Source organism: Struthio camelus, chromosome Z (genome assembly GCF_040807025.1).
Source record: "Struthio camelus isolate bStrCam1 chromosome Z, bStrCam1.hap1, whole genome shotgun sequence".
Lineage (NCBI taxonomy): Eukaryota > Metazoa > Chordata > Aves > Struthioniformes > Struthionidae > Struthio > Struthio camelus.
The window spans coordinates 2,568,310-2,590,754 of record NC_090982.1 but is presented as its reverse complement, the minus strand read 5'-3'; the positions used below and the strand labels follow the sequence as shown (position 1 = coordinate 2,590,754).

Here is a 22,445-nt window from a genome sequence, read left to right as displayed (position 1 = left end):
GGTTGGACTAGATGATCTCCAGAGGTCCCTTCCAACCTAAACGATTCTGTGATTCTGTGATTCTGTAATATTAAGCTCTGTCACCCCCAATATGTTTTATTGCGTCAGTGTAAAATATAATATGTCACTTCATAAAGAAGTTACAAAAGAGTGATGAATGAATTGGTTTACATACTAAAGGGTCTCCCCTTAAGGCCCCTCCTAGCACAGAGGTGCTAGGAACCTCTGTGTTGGTCCAGAATTGAGGCCCACGCTACACAGCTCTCAAAACAGCTCTCTGTGGTGTGGAAAACAGCCAGGATACCTTCTTTTGTTCGGAGGAAAGGAGGAGCCTGAGACGAAATCCACTGCAGGGTTAGGAATGATACTTTATGGATACACTCATAGCTGCATTTCTTTACAGACTTCATTAAGTGACGAGAAGCCTGGATTAAGCAACTGAATATCTTCAACTAATGAATCTGCTGGTCAGGTATGCCAGGCTATATTAAAGTATATTCGCTAAAAGATCTGCCTGAAACCTGACTAAATTCAAAACTCCTCAGGAAGCGAAAGGATAAGTTAAAATGCAGTGGGCTAGGCTCTTAGCCGATGGGAATTAACACAATCCTTTGATCCCATTCTCTTCCTAAATATATTCATGTTGCCTCCTTATCTACTTTACTGCTAACACACTTGGAGTCCTAGTTCATAATCTCCTCTGGAGCTGTCTACAACTGACAGCAAATGAAGAGACTTGCAAAGAGACAATGAAAAGCAAAATTTGCCCAATTGTCTCCAATCAACAATGAAAAAGGACAATCCAGACTGTTTTCTGGGATTTGTGTCAGATCTGGCCCCCTAGAACAGCTCAGAATGGACAAGACACAGAAAAACTGTACTCTTTTCCCAGTGACTGCCTCAGATGGGGGTCTTTCTTTGTTGTGATTAAGAGATCTTTCACCTCCCCCCCTCCCCCCCCCCCCCCGAACAAGAACAGAACTGTTACAGGCTTGCTACTGATGAGCATATGTGATATCATCATGAAGTGGAAAACTCTCCAAGCAGTTACTGAGCCAGAACTGGCTGCTTTCCTCTCTTTGAAAAATCCCTGCTGTCTTAAGGTGGACAGTTGCCACACACATAGAAAATTAATCCCTCAGTAATTGCAAATCTCTTTGTCCCTGTTCAGAGCACAGGTATCAATCACAGCCATGGGTGGTGAAAGCAGGAAAAAGGGTCAGCAGCAGTTAAAGCATAAGGAGAGTAGGACAGAAGAAGATGCATGGAAGCACTTTCACTATGAGCATTACAACCGTACTATTTCTTGAGCAACTTATTTTTGGCGCTCATAAATGCACAGCCATCACAACAGCATCAGCATCTGCTCTGAACATGTTTTTTCCTGTGTTCTCAGTCACAGGGAGAAGCTTAGTCCTTCAAGGTCTTTGACCTTGAACATGGTGACACAAAGGCTGGGGTTGGTCTCCACACAGATTTTAAGAATCTAGCAGAGCAGCCATATATATCCATATACACAAAACTTCCCTTTTTCCAGGCAGCTGCATTACGACAAATGCCTGGAATAATGTGGAGCCCACACAAACATCCTCCTGAGAGTCACAGATGGAAGAGACAGTTTCTCAGCTATTAATGGCCAGTTTATTTTTCGAAATTTCTGTTCCACCCTGCTCCCCACTTTCAGAAGGTCCATGGGTGATTATCTGAGAAAGCACGAGCGGGGAAATTAGTTGCTGCTCAAGAGCTGCAGTGTGCATGTAGGCTTTTATCTCCTGCTGATAGATGCCTCCACAGAGCCCTGTGTCTCACGGGTGGCAACAGGAAGGGAAGGAATGATCCTACTTCTGTTACGTTTGTGCCTTGAAGGCACTGTTAGCAAAAAGGCACTTGAAGGCACTCTTATACTGTTAGTACTTACAGCTGGAATTTGGCCAAAGCTGTAGCACAACTAACACAATATTCATCCTTTACTGTTTCATTAGGTAATCTTTTTTTTTTTTTTCCTCCCTAAATTGACCAGTTCCCCAAGATGGATGCATGCGCAGAGATTGTTACGAGGTCCTCAGGGGATAATCACTGCCCACTGGTTTCTCCAGGGCCAGACTACGAATATTCTTCAGAACATTGGTGAGCTGTCCCGGCTTCAGTGAAACTGTCCAAAGTCCAAAATGACTGTGTGCAAAGACAGAATCTCTGGCATTTGGGTGAGTTGCATTATTTGAACTGAGAAGTCTGCCATTTGACTGCATTTGAACAATCTCATTCTGTTTAAAGCTCATTTTAAGCTTTCCAAACATGCCAAAATGCAAATTTGCTGCCTTTAGACTACTACTAAGGGTAAGGCCCTTGTAAAATCTCCCATCCTGTAACATGGCCAAGTTTGGAGATCCAAAAGTCAGCAGACGCTGATAAAGCTGAGCAATTAAACTTGTATTGACCCTGGTGAAATGAAATATCTGATAGGAGGGCGCTGGCTCAAGAGATAGGCGTCATTTACTAAAGCACCAGAGCTGCCTTGTTTCCTCTGCAGCATATGCTACGGTGCAAGTCATTTCAACACATTGGAATGTTTTCCTTCTTCTTTGGAAGCAGAATTTCAGGCCTCTGCAATGCCTATGCATCTGTTTTTTTGGGAAGAGTTTGATTACTGTGAAACACTTTGGTCCTGTTTGAATATAGACCATTTTCTTCTTCTCTAGAAGCTAAGATAGAAGAAATTCTGTGACGTATCTAAGTGCAATAAAATACTGTTGTTGAGAGGTTGACAAAGGGCAGTCAGGAGCTACAGAGAAAACTGGCTTGTGTTCCTGCTGGAGTTTCAGGACTTGACAGGAAAGCTGTCAACCAGTGAACTCAGGAGCAGGAGAAAGGCTGCTCAGTCTTTGGCATCAGTGAATCTTTTTGTTTGTGGCTAAAACCACAGGGCAAAATCTTGCCAAATGTCAGGCCATTGCCAGTCAGAACTTGCTTATTCCAAAGTAGTCTCCTGGGCCACATAAAGGACTGTTGTTGGCCATTGCAGATATGAAGCAGCATCTGATCCGGCTTGGCAGGAACAACATTCTTCTCCCTTAGACCCACCACTAGCAGGAAATCAACAACACAATCTGTAGGCCCATCTTCCAACTGTGGCAGGAGAAAGCAGATGTCCAGTGAATCTGAAAAATCAAAATGGAGAAAATTAAGTTCAACTGAAACTGAAAAATGAGTTGGGGAGTGAAAAATGAGAAAATAGAAAATGAGGTGGGAGAAGACCTCTGGAAGTCATGAATCCAGCTGTCTGCTTAAAGCAGGGCTAACACCAGTGACAGAGCAAGACTAGTAACGTAATAAAATACTCAGTTTGTGCTGCAGTGTTAGGCAATGCTAGAAGTAAAGTTGCATGCTCAACACAATTCAATACCTTATTTAAAGGTGTTATCATTCAGCCTTTAATTACAGGATTATGCCCTGTGTTTCCACAGAACTCAGGCTCAATTAGAGCACAACCTGTATGGATTCCATATTGGGAGTCCATGTTCAATATTAAGTTCCTGTCTTTTTTCATACATGAAACCAGGCCTCATCCCCTACACACTGTTCAGACCAGCTCTCAAAACAGGATTATGGGATTCCTCCTATCTTTTGTCCCAGCAGTTGCCACCTGGGCATTTCAAAAGCATCCAGTATATGATCAGCTGGCCAATTGCTGAGGTTGAACTCACTGAGCTATGCATATATTACAGGAATGTAAAAATTTATCAGTGGATGTGTTCATATCCTAGAGTCTTTGAATTTCAGCTCCCCTGCTTTACTTCCTTGCCCTGTTCCTAAAGCAACTGATCACAGCAGGCTGAATATTTCTTATCTTGCAGATCTTTGTGTGTCTCTGCTCTAATTCTCTGCTGAGAAGCTGACTAGAAAAAAAGGGCCATTTCCAAACTGTGCCCAGAGAAAATGGGTCATTATTAATGTATGAAGGAGAATTTCTCTGATATTTTTATTGCAGAGTACAGATGTTGACTTCTGTAAAGTATTATGTCTTCTTCTTCATCACATTGAAAAAGTAATTAGGTATTCTGGGCCTGATGTGAAAACGTTAATGAGGGGAATTTTTTTCAACCTCTTCAGTAAATCTGACAGCTATTTGTGAGTTTCTGAATTGGCAATCACACACTAACAATGCAAGGTCGGACACTTCAAACAAGAGATGTTTCCTTATTAACACAGCTATTTATCCCATAAAAATTAGAAACAAGATGAGAATGGGGGAAAATCGTCTTTCATTCCTTTTTTGTTGTCAGAAGCCTCTAGGATTTCACTTTAAAGCTTTCAGAAATTATACCTCCTGAACAGTTGTTTATGCAAGTGTGATCTTGGATCCAAAATAATGCCATGGCACTACTACCAACAGGATGCACAACAGGTGCCACAGAACAGGAGCCTTGCAGATGACAAGCTGCTTTAGTGGAAGAATCTTCCCTTTTGTTTCTGCACCAATGGACTTAGCAGATGTGATCATGAGTCAAGTGAAAAATCTTCACCTCACTGCTAAAACAAGATGGGAATTTTCCATCCAGATATTTTATGGACAGAATAGCCAATTTCTTCCATGCTGATACTTTCGTGCCCCTTGAGACATGATGGTCTCTCCTCTGGTTGACCATGGTTCATCACTGCCTGGGGCTGGATATAGCCAATATCTAGGTAGATGTAGTTTATCAGCTTGTGCAGTATGGAGGGCTTTGGTGGAAAAAAAAAAAAAAAAACCTCTTAATGACCCATTCTAGAGCCAGTGAAATTTGTCTCTTCCCACCTGTGTTACACGTCCACATTAATGATAACCAACAAACAGTACTGAGCAACTAGCATACCTTCAGTGAATCAACTAAAGTTACAAAATTCAGCCAGCTCCTATGGTGCTCTGGGTTGTCATACAACCTTCTGTCATCCTGTCTGGGGGAATTAGCAGTTGTTGCTTAGCTAAGATTTGCTTGGGCAAAATGAATATTTTAGTGCCAGTTTTCTCTTTCCCGTCTGGAAGTTGGTGTGGAGGTCCTGTTTTCCCATAGTCTGGGTCAACTTTTGATCAGCTCTTTGCTATGATATCCAGTCATAACCCACTACTACAAAAATAGTCACCTAGCTCAAGAAAGAAATTTGATTCTCATGGTGTCCCAACAGCAGATATGTGAAATAAAAATGAGGGATGTGGCTTCACATTTGGAACCTTTCTGTTCATGACTACCACTAATGCAGGCATCTGCTTTTTGTGCTTGCAACTTGGGTTATAAGATGACAAGAAAAAAAGACAATTGATGAAAAGGTTCAGGCATACACGTGTAAACTTTGGAATGTAGTCCCAAGCTAACTTAGTCTAAAAAATCCTGGAAGTTGTCAAATAAAGGCTCCTAGGGGGCTCAGAAAATTTTCCGGTGGGCTCATGAACTGATGAGGAAAGCAGACACCAGGAGCTGGGTGACTTTAGTGCAGTTGCTGCTACCTTCTGAGATGCTGAGTTTGCTGAAGAAGGAAGTCTTCAGTGCCCTACAGTGGAACTGGAAAGCTACATCTCTTATCTTAGAGCAGGAATTTTGCAGACAGTCGGAGAGGGACTGAGATGGAAGATTTCCTTGGAAACTCCCTCCAAACCTTGACTGAGAAAAAGGCTTGCACACACAGCTACCCAGACTGGGTGATGCCAGACATGAAAGGACCAAGAAATGATTTTGAGAGCGCGTGCTTCCCAAGGAAAATGTGAGTGACAGCATTGAAGCTAATACTGCTGAAGGTTGTTTCAGTTTCCCGAGTATCTCAGTTGTGAAGAATGTCATACATACCTGTTCTCAGACAACAGTAGTTTACATTTGTTCAGCACCATTAAAACTAAATGCTTCTACATTTATGTAAAAATTTTATATGGAAATGACTTCTAAAATTGCTACTAAAATATCAAAATACGTGCTATGGAAATGTATTTCAACAATAGTTTTCAGCTTTCTAAAAGAATTTCAGCTAATACTGTGCTAGATACTTATCCCTGGATACTGAAATGTATCCCATAGAGTTACGAGAAAAATAAGAGAAGTATGGGGTACTATATGTGGGCCTAATAGCCCAGCACAGAGGAGGCATGAATCATGTAGAGTGACCATGAGTTAAAGTTGCATCTAGGTGTTACTTATCTGTCTTGATTTCTTTGAGTAACATCCCTATGGTGATTATTACTGTGTAACTACCTGCAAGGGTAACAGTCCCTTAATTGACATATGGAAGGTTTAGGTGGGAAGAGATCTCTGGAGGTCTCCAGTCCAACTCATGCTCCGAGCAGGACTTATCTCAAAACTATGTCATATTGCTCGGCACCTTGTACAGGTGAGTGTTGAGTCTCTCTGAGGATGATACCCTCACTCCTCTAGGCCGTGTCCCAGGGCTGCCCTCAGTCTCATAGGAAAGTGTTCCTTCTAAGGCCTTCTTCCTTTGTTCAGCTTGAACCCACTACCTCTTGTCCTTCTGCTGTGCACTTTCAGAAGAGTCTTATCTGTAACCACTCATTTAGGCAGTCAACAAGCAAGTAGATCTCCCCTTTGCTTTCTCTTCTTCAGGCTGAGCAAGACAAGTTAACTCAGCTTCTCCTCATCTGCCATGTGCTCCAACGCCCCTACCTTAGTCACTCTAAGATAGCTCAAGATAAACCCTTAAAAGAAACAGATAGTTTGCACTTTCCAGATGAATGAAGAAGTGATTATATCCAGAGTAGATATAAGAGTATAATTACTCTAAAGCTAGCTGTGGCTTATGCAGAAGTTGTTTCTTAATAGTTCAAGAAAGACAATCAGATATAAAGCATTAGACAAACAAAACTCATAAAAGTTAATGCTAGCATTTGTCTGCAACAAAACTCTTTCAGCTATTTGTTTTCAGAAAATGCAATTTATACAGAAAATGGCATTCTGACTTTTGCAAATATCCTAAATGTATATTGTAGCATTATGGCTAGAAAAAATCAAAGCGGCCCTGATCTTGTACTGGGAACCTTTCCACTCCAGGCAGGCATTCAGACTACAGACTTCCAGAGGTTCTTTCCTACCACGATTTCTGGGATTATCCCAAGACATTCATAAAGAATGTTCATTTGTGACAGCAGTTCAGTGTTTTTTTCTCCCTGGGATTCATCCACATTTAGATTGTGCAGAACAGAAGCTCTGTAAATTATCAATAATACAAAATCCAGAGAAAAATTTACACATTTGGTTGAAAAGAAATGCTTTTTTGGCAGCAAACTAGGGATATTGTTAAAATGTCCTGGTAATCCTTACAGTAGCATTAACGTCCTTATACCATCAAATGGGATATAATTGATTGTCTGCTTGACTGTTTTCAAGACAACATGTTAAGTACCTTGGGACTGTGACTTTGGTATCAGAAGTGTTATTTGCAGCTGATAACATGCAGGTGAATTTTGAGGGGCATTCTATGTCCCTGATCTATGACAGAAAAGAAAATGACCAAGACTATCTGCTTCCATTAATTGTTTAGTTCTAACTCTGTCATATAGCAAAATCTGTTACGGATAAGCTGCCATTTGATCTTTAATGTTGCATAACAAAAGTTTTCAATCATTTTCCCTTGTCTTCCAAAGGAGTTTCAGAATTACCAGAAGATATTCCATCTTGTCAGCCTTGAATACATGACAATGATGAGGCATGTCCTCACAAGATGATTATCTCTATATTTTTCAATCAAGAGGCTTTAAAAATGTTTCCCAGATTTTGTCAGAGTGCAGAAGCCTGCTGGTTTAAGATCGACCTTCAAATATATTCCAATATTTAAAGATTTAAAGAATTTTGCCAATAAATTTCCGGAAGACCAAAAGTACTGAATTATGTTAAAAGATGTTATGTTCTATTGCCACATGGTAAACTGATGCTTGCAGTAGTTGAGTTGTGTATTTGAAGACAGTGAGAGAAATATACATAATACATAAAACAGCTCTTTACCTTAAATTGTTTCTTAAACGAAGTATTTACTTACTTTTCTTATGTTTTTCTTCTGTTTTATATCCAAAAAAGGAGGTCTCTGAAACTAATGACTATCATTTGCAGATGAAGAAAAAAGCTTAATTTTTTTGCATCTCTCATTATTTTTCTTGAGCTTTTAATTGTTCTATCTTGTTCAGTGATCATCCAAAGCCAAATGGCCTAATACATATTTCATGTTTAAGTACTGAGCTCAGATGCATGATGATCAAATACTGCCAGTCCCCGTCAGATCAGGGTCTCTGAGCAATACAGCTAGCTGTAATTAATTTTTGTTACAATCTCTTACAGGTGTGAGAGGCCCTTCACACCTCAAGACCCTGGTCTCCTCTGTGGCTCTCACATCCTTCTCAAATGGTATCTTTTCCTGATAAGCTACAACCTAGAATTTTGGTGTCTTCAAATCAAGATGCAGCATTTATGCTTTTGAGAGAAAGCAGAACTTTTCTGCTGAAGAAGGCTTGTCTGGGATGGAGAAGGTGTCTGCTGATAATCACTGCATTATTTAGTAAATTCAGTAAATAATCACGGCTTTATTTAGTAAAAAAATAAAAACCAGAAACAAAAGAAATCAGTAAATAGCCATTGCAGAAGTATGGAAACAGCAGACCAGAGGATGAAATTATTGATCACTGTTCTTTAGCCAGCAAATGGCAGATTCAAGGGGGAAAAAAAGGGGAAAAAAAGAAAAAAAAAACAGTTGTGGGTTTTATGTTACCTATTGTTAGGTATCTACAGTCTCAGCACCTTTCTTCAGGCTAGTTGCCCCAGGCTCCCTTTACAACAGGTGCAGAAGGAAAAGGACCTTGAAGGTGTGTAGCCTAATTTGTTGCTTATGTCTTATTTTTTGCTTACTGCCTTAGGCCAAGATGAACTGCTGGCTGGAAGCACCTGTTTCGCTGCACTCACTCTAAATGGAATGCAGGCAACTCATTCACAGCAGACATCCACCACACAGATCTCTGGGCAGAACAGATCTGGGCACACATATCCCTCATCCCACATCTCTAAGGTCTGACGTCTACTCAAAAGGGAAGAGGAATTGCTTGTGGTTCAGACTTCTTGGTAAGATGGAGATATCCTTGCACAGAAGATTTTAGACCAGATTCCTGGCCATTGGTGAACACTGCTCTCAATATTTCCTCTGCTGAGGCTGACTTCTCTAGCTGTGGCCAGGCATCTTCTGATTCTCAGAAATTTAGTCACAGTTCTTCTTAAGGTCACCTTCTGTGGCAGATAATGCTTTCAAATGTTTGTTTTTCAAAGGGATAGGTATATTGTACCTGTATTCTTCCTCTGGAAATACTGAGATGTAAAACAACTTAAAATAGTGATCCCTTATTTTATTGATCAGCTGTGGGTCTGCAATAGTCTCTTTTGGGGCCTATAATTTCAAAATAGCTCATTCAGGAACTTGTTTTGAACTCAACTAACTTCACGCTTTACACTTTTATGATGCCAAGGGCTAAATCTGAATGCAAAGAAAATCAAACTACTGTATCAAAGAAAGGTGGGGCTATAGTAGCTGTAGGTCTTCATTGATGGCACGTGCATTCTTTATTTCACTGCAAACTCTGACATCTTCAGATAATTAATTACTCTTTGTCTACTTGCAGCCATGAAAGATCTAAATGATTGCTAAAAGCAATTTCAACAAAACTCAAATGCATGAGAAAGGGGAATGTGCTGAGTCTTTACGGTCTTAAAAATGAGAGCGTAATTCATAGCAATGTTGATGTTGATGTTGGTACCTTTGACCCCTTACTGTTCTCAGCCTAGCCCTTGAAAATGACCTGTGAGAAATCTAAGGAACACAGTACAGATCTTTGTCTTCCTCTTCCTTTTGATTGTCCACTGAAAATGCCTGAATTTGACAGCATAAAAAGGTTAGCAACAGAGCAAGGATTCTGCCTTGGGTGGTGGTGGAGAGGGATGGAGGGAATCAGAGATGCTGTATTGACTGTTCTTATATTAGAAAAAAATCCCAGAAAACCTGTGAAAAGTCATTAAAAATGACATCTTGGTATTCCACTTTTATCATGGAGGTGCAGGCAAAGCTGCCAAGCCACTGCCAACAACAGATTGATTGCCAGAGGTAGCAGAGCAAGTATAACTTCCTATTGTCTCATAGGAAGCAACGGGAAAGGAGAATGGTCTCTTTCCAGCAGTAACAGCTGCTCTGCTCACTCCTCCCATCACTTCCAGGGGTCAGCAAGCCTCGCTGAGCAGCTTTCTTCTGGTCTATATTCCTCAGGTTATATACCGACAGCGACAGCAGGCCTTCAAACCCAGCATCTTTCTCAGCATGTGGTATTCAATCACAACGTCTTCAGACAATGGTAGAGAAGAGGCAAAACGCACATCCCTCCCACCCCATATTGTGCTAAGGGGGAAGAGAGAACAGCAGGATCTTTATACCAGTCTGCCAAGAGCACTGCAGAAAGCTGGGCTGTACAGTTAGCAGATGCCAGGTCTACACTTTGAAGAAGAGAAGTGGACTGAAAGGAGAGAACGGGAGGGTAGAATTTAATTCCCCTGTTTTGAAATGCATGGTAATACCCATCAACAAGCAGTGTGTTTCTCCATTCAAGGTAATGTTAGCAACAGTTGTGGTTGAATAGCATTGTTTAGGGTGGGTTCAACAAGCTCTACACTCTGGCATTCTTAAATCATATCTGACAGCTTAATTCCTTTATGGAGACAAATAGCAGCATCTGCTCTTCTCCTCTGAGCAGCTAAAGAAAAAAGATCTTAAATTGCTTGCTGGATACTCATACTGAGTGGTGACATGCAGTGACCTCCTGCCCCTTCTCTAAGTATAAGTAACACATTTCAACTGCAGGGATGTGCCAGTCAGTGTGCTGCAGGCCTAGGATGGAAGCACATGGCGTTGGTTCTCCTTACAACCATCTGATAGCAAAACTTTGCTCTCTAGTGACTCAGGAGAGCCATGCTCTCTCTCTCCAAAGATATGTGACACGGTGCTCTATTACCTAGGGACTACCTGTCTTCCTGTTCTTCTGTGTTCTCCAGTTGTTTTATACCCCTCAACAACCATCTGACTAGAGCACGCAATCCTAATTGGAAATAAAGACTCCAGGTTTTTCCTGAAGAACCTGAACTATCTGGGAATGAATTCCAGAGACCCAGAATCTTCCTACCTTCCCTAACTGGACCTGTAAGGTAAATTTGGTGGTAAATATCTTGGAGCTGTTTCAAACCACGTCAAAATCCCACTGAGTTGATTCCATCCCAAATATGTTTGGCCTTTCATCCAGCTGGGTGGACTGACACAGGTTTGCTAGCTTATTGCCCTTTCTTATAGGCCTCTTCCAGCCCAAATGCTCATTATGTGCTAGTATCATATGAATGATGTCTTGAATGGATGATAGCGCATTCCTGCCCCCTCCATTTGCAAATCCTCTTCTAGCTTGATTCAGTATGGGCTACATGTCAGTGAGCTGCTGATTTGCGTGGTCAGACCTCTGCTCATTCAGCTGGCCCAACTAGGTGGGCCAGAATCTGAAGTTCTGCAGATTGTTGTTAACAAAGTAACACTGATGATCTAGTGAAGTCACTGCTACAAGCACATTTGGTCCTCTATACTCAGGTTTTGGGTTGTGGTTTCTTACTCTTGCTGCTGCTATAGCAAAGTGTCTTGGCTACACACGATTGCTCAAGTTTCCATCCTGTTCCTTAACTTAATGAGAACATTCTGAATTTGAATTCTAGCTCCCCAGTCGTCTTATTCTCCCCATGGCTACTCATCTGTGTCATTGCATCAGAACAATTCTCCAGTTCTCCTTCCTTTGAATGTTGAAGGAATAGTCCCTACCCCTCTAACTTCCACCACACTAGAGACTAAGGACTACAGCTATTTATGAAAATGAACACATGAATAAAAACAATAACCAGCTTCATAGTACTACATACATTTTCTGAGGGAGCAGAGATTTGACTGGAGTAATAATGAATACAAATTACAGAGAAGCAGGATAATCTGTTAGTAAAATGTGTCACTGCAAATGATTGCTGTGCCATGATAATGACAGCAAACTGCATTGTGGTGTTACTGCTTACTTTGGGTCACCTCTCTGCCTGCACAGTACTGCACCAGAGGATGTAATGTTATCGCCACTTGGTAGCAAACACCTCTCTATCTGTTTAGGGATGTGGTTCAGGTCAAGGATTGCCCTTTTGCCCTTCCAGCATTCAACCTTTGCAGAGCCAAGTGTCTGGAATTGGAGGAAGAGGTGCCAACAGAGCTGTTTTTGTTTTGTTTTTTTTGTTTTTCTCCAAAATTTTCTGTCTAGGGGAGGTGGGAGTTGGTGAAGCTCATGGAAGAATAGCATAGAGGAATGAAAATAACATTTTTCTTGCCTTATCATAGGCTAATATTTATTACCAGTGGTAGGTAGGAAAATTTCTAAGTATCCACATAAATCACAGCTGTGTTATCATGGAACTGAAGCTTGGATGAAAACTAGCCAGCAACTTTGAGCCACTGTAACTCAGCTCTTGTTTCCGTATCTGTGATTGAAAGGACATACTGTCAGATGCAGGGAAGAGAGTAAACTACAGGGGCCCTCAGTGTCACCCCACAATGGTGCAGAAGAAATATTTTTACAGAGGTTGAATACTGCACAGGAAAACCTGTATACTAATAAGCAAAACATGAGAGAATAATGATCAAGAAAGAGGAATTAGTACGTCAAACAAAAATAAATTGCACAAATTTTTCCAAAGCATTATGAAAAACAGTGGTCTCTTTTTAATGCAACGTCACTGAAGCTGGGAAGTCCTCCCCAGCGTTCTGCACTGAGCAATCCTTGTCATGAGCACACAGGACACTGCTGCAGATGGTCTCACCTACATTTTAACTGAAAAGGTGTTCCAGTATAATTGATGTGGCAGCTTTATAACCCTGAAAAAGACTGTGAAAAAGATTCTGGTAAGTCTTGTAAACGCTATTATTTGGAACAGCTAAAGTATGTTTAAATCTTTTAATGTGAAAACGCGCTGAACCTCTGGGTTGAATGTTATTACATTCACCAGGTTTGGAATTGAAGCCAGGCCTAGCTACTATCAGAGTTCCTTGAAAATGTTAAAATGATGGACAAAAAATAATCAGAGGATAGTATTTAGCCTTTCAAAAGCCTTCTGATATACTTTCTCACATGAGACTATCAAGGAAATGAGGTAACTACAGAGTAGCAGTTAAAGTCCTGTGAGGTATTAAAATCTGGTTAAAAGACTGCAAATGAAGAGAAGGAATAAACGGCCAATTCTCAGCTCAGAAAGAGGTTAATAACATCATGCCTGTGGGATCCATGCTAGGATTGCTGACGTTCACTAATAATTACCTGAAAAAGAGGCTGAATACTGAGCTGGCAAAATATGTGGTCTTAAAATTATGTAGGTTACTTACAGCCAGGGAAGAGCTTGAGGATCTTTCCAGAGGATCTAGGAAAACTGGGTAAGTAAAAAAGCACTGACAAAAGATGTTCAGTCACGTGCAAAGCAATACACTAGGAAGACAGTGTAAAGTAGCGCAACTGCTTTGGGTTTAGGATTAATAGTAACATCTCGGTAGGGGAGCCAACAGGCACATCATCTGCAAAATCTTCCTGTTGTGGCAGTGGAGCTTTGCAGGTCAGAGCATGACCTGCAGCACAGGTACACAGGAGTTTGGCAGCAGATGGAGAGGAGAGCAGCTTCACAGAAGCACAGAATAATTTCCAGAGGCTCTGTCCAAATCTCTAAACTTTGAACAGAGGGTCCCACCCCCTGCTCAAAGCTGGGCCACTGTAAATCTGGATATTCAGGGCCTTCTCCAAGTGAAGTTTGAGCATCTCCAAGGAGGCTCTCACAGCCTCTATGGGCCTCTCTACCCATGCCTGACTTCTCCTTACTGTGCAGAAGGTTCCATCACTTCCAGTGCCAGGAGGCCAGTGGCAGGCCTGGTGGGAAAGATGCAGAGGGAGAAGAGAACAGGTCTGTGCAGAGCAGAAGCAGTCAGAAATGCTGTAGTCACTGCATGTTACAGCAAAAGGCAGGGAGAGGAGCTTTCATCGGGTGACAGAGTTCCCCTTTATCCTGCTGAGGAAAGTCCACAGCTTAGCCAGCTAATGGTGACCAAGGTCCCAGTCAGGTTTTGCAACCCATGCAGAACCCTGTGCTGTTGCAGCTACACCATGGTCAGACCTAATCTAATTGTCCGAAGGCTGGCTGGGATTGTAGGGCACAATTCCAGGCTGCCCATACTCAGAGCGAATCTGTGATGCAGCACATATTGGTCACCCGGGCCAGAGATTTCCAGACTTAGAGGCACCTAAAGATGGAAGCGGATGACAAGAGGGATGCTTATCAACACCTGGGACCCTAATTCCAGCTGGACTTATGAGCTGCTTTTGCAAATTCTGCTTTTCAAAATCTGATCCTGAATAGCCCATAAGATACAAGAAAAGTGAAGTCAAGGGGACAGGGCCCATGCTAGCTAGTGGGGAGAAAGAGACAGTCAGAAGAGCAGAAGAGTCCCTTCTTTCCTGCAGCATGACAATGTGGGGGTATTTCTTGATTTTAAGAAACTAAAACCTAACTGCAGAATAATTACGCCCTCTATCCAGGAGTAAACTAGTTGCTGTAGGAAGTAATTTTGGAGAGCTGAAAATTCTGATCTTTCCAGTAATACCACATTTAATCATACATACGCAAAAGGGAAAACATTCAGAATTTTAATAGGCTATAAGTCACAAACTGGTCTGGAATCACTACCTAAGTATGATGCAACACGCACAGATAGGAATTCATTAGGGATGTCTGAAATATCTGACATTAGTCACCAAGAGAGAAGCACATCAGGAAAGAACATTCCTCTGTTCTGTGATGGCAGTTCTTAACATGTTGAGTGCACTTGATTTTTTTGCCTAGCCCAAGGCCGTAATTACCAGATGTACTGTCCTCCTTCCAAGCCCTGTTGTAGGTATTTCAATGTGAGGAGCTGATCAGTATAAAAAAAAGCAGGACTTGCTTTTTTTGTAGAATAGCTGTAGAGTTAGTTATGGCAGCACTGCTGAAAGTTTATTAATCCAGAAATTCTTTTCCTCTGCTCCTTTTTCTTCTTTATCTTAATTCAAAATGCAGTTAAAATTTATTGCAATATTTATTAAATATGGAAACTAGAAGCATGAGAGGAAACAAATGTCACATAAATTCCAGAGAAGTTGCTCCTTAGCTGCTTTACTTAATTAAATTGATATAATTAGTAGTTTGCACACTTGGTACAAATGAATGAGCGGAGTACAATAATAAACATGTATCAAGTGCCAACTCTTCATTTGGTCCCAGCAGAGATAAGAATCTCAGTATTACTTGTTCTCTAAGTTGGAACAAATTGCAAAGCCTGTCCTGGTGCTTCTACTGGAAGTGGGGCAGGGCCAGAAGCATGTGTTCAGTTCAGATCATAGCATTTTAGGATCTGTTATTTCCCAAAGAAGTTTTAAATTGTCTCTTTCACCACCACCCCTCCATCCCCAAGTGTGGCACAAAGGCATGCCAGAAGTCAACCAATAACTCATAACTCCAGTCAAAGTTCTGAAAGGATGAAGCCTCCAAAGTGCCACGTTGAGATGAGTCAGATCAGGAATTAGCAGTGCTGCAGGTGTGGACATACCCTCTAAGCGTTCTGGGGGTGGGAAGCAGCCTGTGCACATCCAGGGCTGCTGTGCTCTTTGTAAGTTCTGGCTGGTGCAAGCTCAGAGACTGTCATGCTCTGCAGGTAATAGAAACATTCATCTAATTTCTCTGCTTTGCCTGCCTTGCAGATTCCTTTAGTTTCGTTCACATTAGGTATTATTTAGGTTTAGCTTTTCCTGGGGCTATCCAGTCTCCACATCTTCCCCATCCTCCCCACCCTCCCTGAGATTTCATGGGAAGTGGGTAAAGAAAACCTCTTAAATATCAGATAAGCTTCCTTGCATTGGCAGCATTCTGCTCATCTGTCCCCCCCAGGCTGCCTGCCAAGGGGGTGCAGAAATTGTAGTTCCTCATCTTTGCCATAAGGGACAGCTGAGTTTGGGGTACTCAAATGGCCTTCTTGCCCCTCCCATGCCATGTTGTTGGAGGGAGGACAGGCAGAACAGGATTAGGGAGCTGCTAGGCTTCTGAGCAATGAGATCCTTGAAGTCTTAAGAGAAACGCAAACCCATCTTGTTTCAGGTCATAAATCAACCCTTTTGTAAAGGCCTTGAACGTGGCATTCCTGGAAACAGCAACTGCTGGGAGTCTTGCAACCCCCTGAAAGACCATGGTATGGGCCAGGTTAGAAATTGGATATCTGGCAGGGTGGGCCTTAGGCTGGAAGGTTGCTCTGAGAACTAAGGCCAGACATGGTGAACACACTGAGCAGATGGGTGGACAAAACTAAGAATGTAAAAACAGAAAAATTTCTGGTTGCCCAAACTAGCAAAGCAAGGATGTCATGTTCTTCTCCACACCAGCTGAGGGCAATGATGGAGGAAGTCCCCTCAGAAAAGAATTAGAATTAAACCCTATGTTCACAACACGGGGAGGGACGGGTGGCATACAGGTGTGCTTTCAGGAAGTCACCAGAGCATACAGACAGGCTCACCTTGAGCAAGTTTCATAATGATGGACAAAATCAAGCCACTTTGCATTCCAAAGAAGCATCCTACAGATAATGAGTAAAGTTAAAGTTGTCCATAAGACCAGAGAAAACCTGCATGTGACAATCCAATGCACCTTTAATTAGCTTGTGAAGACAATCGGCTTTGTTCAGCCCTCAAAAATCATTACTAGGGAGTGGGTGAATCAGATACATTTACATGTACGCCTCTGTCGCTGGATTTCAGTGATACAAAAGTAGAAGCAGTACACTAGATAGGTGACTTGTAACGACAGACAGGTAAGGGCTTCCGCTCTTCTCCATTCTAACATAAAATGAGAAGATTAAAAAGAGGACCATCTCCCTAAAGATAAAATGTATTAGTGCAAAACGTGACAAGATCCTGACTTCTTCGCTACATTTTCTGAAGACTATATAGCAGTCTTAGCCTGCATAGCAATGGTCTTTCATATCTTCAGAAGGAGATTACATCTCAGTTCTAATTTCAGGCCACCCTTCTGCCCAGGAAGCTTGTTCAGATCATTGCTGTTTGTATTAGGGACGTGTCCATGGCTTCCAATAGAGCTAGGATACCCTTGCGCAGAGTGTTGTCCTGTGTTTGCATGAATGTCCTTGATAAAGCAACAGGAAGCTGTTGCTTTATACAAAAGTATAGATCTGAGTATCCTTTTCACAATTTGGAACGGTTTAAACTGAAGCAATGAAAAAGATGAATTCCAAAAGGAAGAAAGAGGAAAAAAAAAATCTGTCGTTTGCGTTGGTATGAATTCTCACTGGTGGAGGCCTCTCAAAGATGTAAGTGCAAGGCCTTCTCCACCCTTATTTGAAGCTGACTTCCTCCTCTGCAGTGTTTGCAGGACAGAAAAATGAGGAAAGTCTCCCTTCCCAGACCGTATGCACAACTGAAGCACCACCGTCCCAAGTCGCACCTGGGTAGTCCTTTGGTCTGCTTACCTTGTGTGTTGTGGCAGAGGCACAGCAGACAGGCCCAGAGACATCCACCTAGGGACATTCCCCATATGCCCCATTGCATGTCCATCTCAAGTGGTCTCTAAAGTCAGGTCAAACCAGTGCTGAAAGCGGGGCTAAAGATCCAGGAGAGACAAACAAAGCAAGGCAGAAAGCATTTGAGAGAACCCGCTATGACGGATGTTCACTCTTGGGCAGATAAAGACAAAAACAGCAACAGCAATACTAACTGGTCACAACTGTGGCAGGCCAGAAAGCCACATATCTTTTCTGGCAATACACCGGCTTGGCAAGCATGATTCACATAGGCATCATCTCCTCGTCTAATTTACTGTAGCCCTTATCTAGGAATGCAAGCACAAACCAGAGAAAGACATCTACCAAAACAAAATGCAATATCCTGTTTGTTTAGCAGTGACAGTCCTGCCCAGTACAAGTAGGAGACTTCACCCCTCACCTCCAACAGGGCTTCAGTCCAAAACCACCATCCCACCAACATGGAAGTGGATGCACAGGCAGCAATACTGAAAAGGTCAAGGCTTGAACCACACAGGGTCATATCATCCAACGGGGCCGTGCTTTCCTAGAGGGTCCTACATCCCAAGTAACACAGGGAGCCAAGAGCGCCCGTAGCTCCTGCCTGCCCGTGCCCCCACCCCACCGGGTTGCCCTGCCCCGCAGAAGCCAGATCGACGCTTCCTCACTTCCCGCAGAGGCTCGCGGGTGCTACTGCAAGTCCCGAGGGCGGCGATGAACACCGGCGATGAACACGGGTCACCTTGGGAGAGGCGCTCGAACACCGCCGCCCCCCCGCCGCCGGGAAGGGCGCAGCGCTCCGCGCAGCCTCCCTCAGCCCGGCGGGCAGCGGGCCCGGCCCCCGCCCATCTCTCCCCGCCCCCGGCCGCGGCGGTGGGCCGGGCCCCGCATGCAGATACGTCCCCCGCCTCCCCGGTGCGTGCTGAGGTCAGGCCGGGCTGCAGGAGCATGTAAGCGCAGAGGAGCTGCGGCAGGGCGAGGTGGGGGGGGGGGGAAAGAGAGCTGTGCTCGCGAGAGCCCTGCGGCCGCGGAGGAGTGCGGAGCTGCCCCGTCCCATCGGGAAGTTGGAGCCCCGAGCGGAGGCTTTGGGTCTCTAGTGGCCGCAGCAGGGTTGGGTGTGCGCGGGGGGAGGTGGCTGACCCGCCCCGCCGCCCCGCTCCTCCATGCGGGCGGCGGCGGCGGCCCGCGGGGGCGGTGCGCAACGCTGAGCGGCTGCGGCTCGGCGCCGGGGCCCGAGCTGCCGTCCATGGGCGCAGCGTCGTAAGGGCCGGCGGCGACCATGGCCAAATGGCTGAACAAGTACTTCAGCCTGGGCAATAACAAGACCAAGAGTCCCCCGCAGCCTCCGCGGCCCGACTACCGCGAGAAGCGCAACGGTGCCGGCGGCGCGCCCCGCCCCGACGGCCCGCCGCACCTCCACCACCGCCACCACCACACCTCGCCCGGCTTCCAGCACCGCCACCTGTGCGACGACACCAGCGACCTGCTGCGCGCTTACCGCGCCCAGAAGGACCTCGACTTCGAGGACCCCTACAGCGGGCCGGGCTCGTCCCTGCGCAAGCTGCGCGCTATGTGTCGCCCGGACTATTACGCGCCCGAGGATGCGGGCGAGGTGGCCCCGAGGGCTTTCTCCACCTCGTCATGCTGCGCTGCGCCGCCCGCCGCCCCCGCAGCCGGCTCCCCGCACCTGTTTCGCAGCCACAGTGAGCGCCGCCCGGCCACGCCGCCCGACGTCAAGTACATCTCCCCCAAGCACCGGCTCATCAAAGTCGAGAGCAGCGGCAGTGCCGCTGCCGACAGCGCTGGCACGATGCTCAGCAAGGGCTGTGAGCAGCTGGCAACTCCCGTCCCCTGTGCTACGAAAGAGAAAGTAAGTGTGGTTCCCCTCCCCCCCCCCCACCCGGCAAAGCTAGGGAATAGGGCTGGGGCTCTGCCCATCTCCAGAAGGGTTGCTGCTGGTAGGTTGCAAGCTCCTCTTTGAATGGCTCTGGCTCTGGATGGTCTGGCCCTTGTTAACACCACTGGACAGGCAGGATGTGTGCGAGGCTTTGGGGGTGAAGTGACACCTGCTCCTGGCTTTTGAACTTGTCACCCTTCTGGCTGCCTGATGGGGCAGGCTTGCAGGTGTACCTACCAGTGTCCTGGCATACAAGGCACCTGGGTGCACCTGGGTGAAGGAGGGGGTTTGGCTGCTGTGCCGAAACACTTGCTCTGCAGATTGAATCAGTAAGTGCATTCAAGGGTCTTAGCGAAGACTCTGAGAGAGGAAAGTCACTTGCTGCCGTCCTGTTTAGACACCTGATGCAGCCTGAGGTAGCTTTGTCACCTTCTGACAGAGCAGGTTTGCAGGTGTACCCAGCTGTGCTCTGGGGATACAGCATACCCCCAGCTTTACAACTGCCACCGAGGTCCTTGGGTTGATGTGTTCCTGCTAAACAGGGCCTGAGTCTTTGGGGTCTGCTTGTGGAGTGTTGAGGAGCCCCATACTTGCGGGACAAAGTTGTGGCCTCAGCTCTGCTGCAGGGGTTGTAATGTGAATGGGGTGGCCATGTTTAAAAAAAACCAAAAACTCCAAACTGATGCTCTTCTGAGTTAAAAAGGAGAAGAAAACAGGCCTAGGAGGTGTTTGGAGCATGCAATGGGATGTGGAGTTAAGGGACCGAAGGGAGTTATCTTTTCCGTGAACTGCTGGGATTTAAGAGCGCCTTGTATGTGATCCAGGTGGTCACCTACAAGGTTGGGTTCCTCAGTGTTGGTGCTCAGTGGCTGACTAAACTCAGGAGTGCTGAACAGCTTTGGGGGGGTGTTTTCTGTTGCTACCTTTTTCTCAGGGTACTCTGGTATGGATGAGTATGGAGCATTTGACTTGTTTCTGGAATACGCGCTGATTAAAAACTCCTTCAGTGTCACCTTATCTTCCAGGGTGAGAACTGGACCAGTCGAGGAGGACGTAAGGGCTGCTTGGCCTTGCAGTTGTTTTAGTTTGTTCTTAAGCTGCAGGAGTGTTTCCAGTGTGGGGATTTGGATTTTTTTGTTTGCTTTGTTTTGTGTCCTCCTCCCCCCCCCCCCCCCCCAGTCATCCATAGCTTCTTGACAGCTGTCTGCATAGGGTGAGCTGTATACCTGCTCTGTGCTTGCTTCCACACATGCAGGAGATGATCTAATTGAATAAAGCAGGTCTCAAGGTCAGGGAAAAGTCTGTCATAGAGACTCCTTAAAAAGAATTGTATGCAATGTTTGGAAAGGTTTTCTTTCTATGTTAATAATCTGCAAATCTGAACATTCTCCTGCTTATGACAGGCTTCTGGTGACAGATCTAGTGTGGGCACATTCACTCTGGGCAGTAACTGCTTATCTGCTGAGCTTCTTATGTCTTCAGGTAACTGATAAACACACAGGAGAGTTTATGTCAAGAGAATGGCAGGCTGCCCCCTTTATAAGGTGACAGCTTGTCACACGTTTTCACTAATAACTTCTTTGCCTTTTAGTTCAGTGGCAAAAAAGGTGAAGTAGTTGAAAATCCTGTCTTACAGCAGTACAGTGCTTTGCGTGCCTAAGTGTGTTTCCAACTGGCATGTACCTGAAGCAAACTCCATAGCTACTGATCCAGCTGCAAACGTTCTCCTATCTTTTAGTGGTGGTTTTCTACCAGTATTCATAAAATAGTACAGACAGATGCAGTACTGGAAAGCACTGCGCTCAGGAAATTCAGGTTACGGGTAGGGAGCTTTGCAGAGGGAAGGAGCATTACTCATCTTGTAAGCACAGCATGTACCCCGCCACCTCTGTCATTCCTATGATTTATTTTTTTATTATCATGGAAATTAATATTTCTCCAGTTATGTAAGCTGGCATGTGCAACCTCAATGTAAAAGTCACGTCACAGGAATTCTAAGTATTTGCTAAATGTTATCAGTTTAAATGATCTGTGTGTACATGTTTAGGCATGAAGCAAGATTGCATTGATTGGTGACACATTTCCATGACAATTTGATAAATTATATCCTGTCCAGATGCAAATCCAAATAAATTGACTTGTCATGATGATGATACAAGATTAAAACTCTATTTATGTATTGTCCCTCACTGGAAAAGGCTTTCAGAAAAGTAAACTGTTGAAGTCACAATCTCAGGATATATTTTAGTTGTCTATCAATTGTCTGTGTTGAGACCCTGTATCCCCTTTTAAGGAAATACTTTCTACAGCTTCTTACTTTACAGAAAATAACTGCTTGGGGCAGGGTCTTCCAAGTGCAACTACTATTTTTTATTGGGCACTTTTTTTTTTCTTTTGTTAATCACCTTTCAATTTTAGACTTACTGAAGCATTTTTCAAATAGATACTGCATCTGTTGTCAAATGCTCTGGTACAAATCCTGTGACATAATTATCCAGCTCTTCCATTTGTCTTTTTCTAAGTCTATGTGCTGTTCTAAGCCCTTGTTGCAGGTTCTAAAATTTGTTTTGAATGAGTAACCTGTAGCTTTTAGAACAGAGTAATGCAAAAAAAAGATACATAACAGTTATGCCATAGCCAAAACTTGCTGTGTTCTGGAGAGGAAAGTAAGTACATGTGACAGGCAGGAAATGTTAAAATGTCTGAGAAATAAAATCAGCCTTGCACCTCAAAAGGTGAGTGCTATCATGACTCTCTACAGCTGTTCCTAATAAGTGGTAAACTTGGTAAAGTGATGGATGGTAGCTCTTTGATATTCTCATTCCCTTCCCTCCCCTTTTTAAATGAAGCTTTGTGTGGTGTCTTGTGGTGATGGGAGAAC

The 22,445-nt window shown here is 44.1% G+C and overlaps 1 protein-coding gene and 1 long non-coding RNA gene across 8 annotated transcripts in view; one reads left to right on the top strand and one right to left on the bottom strand.

Annotated features, from left to right (window-relative positions):
- Positions 1 to 1,093: 1,093 nt before the first annotated feature.
- LOC138064656 (uncharacterized) lies at positions 1,094 to 18,521 on the bottom strand. Of its 2 annotated transcripts, none has more exons than XR_011137896.1 (3): positions 18,336 to 18,521; positions 17,617 to 17,747; positions 1,094 to 3,158 (listed from the first exon to the last, which is right to left on the bottom strand). It is a non-coding gene; the product is annotated as an uncharacterized lncRNA (long non-coding RNA). The 2 variants fall into 2 exon arrangements; XR_011137897.1 differs by lacking the exon at positions 18,336 to 18,521 and adding an exon at positions 17,862 to 17,974.
- Positions 18,522 to 18,581: 60 nt separating this feature from the next.
- SHB (SH2 domain containing adaptor protein B) overlaps positions 18,582 to 22,445 on the top strand; it is a 73,092-nt gene continuing 69,228 nt past the window's right edge. For 5 of the 6 annotated variants that reach the window (XR_011137895.1, XM_068928254.1, XM_068928256.1 and 2 more), the window contains exon 1: positions 18,848 to 19,537. Coding sequence is in view for 5 of the 6 variants with exons in the window: in XM_068928254.1 (XP_068784355.1) it covers positions 18,947 to 19,537 (591 nt within the window). In the remaining variant the exon portion in view is untranslated. Of the gene's footprint in view, positions 19,538 to 22,445 lie in introns of all 6 variants that reach the window. The other variant, XM_068928255.1, reaches the window with a different exon arrangement.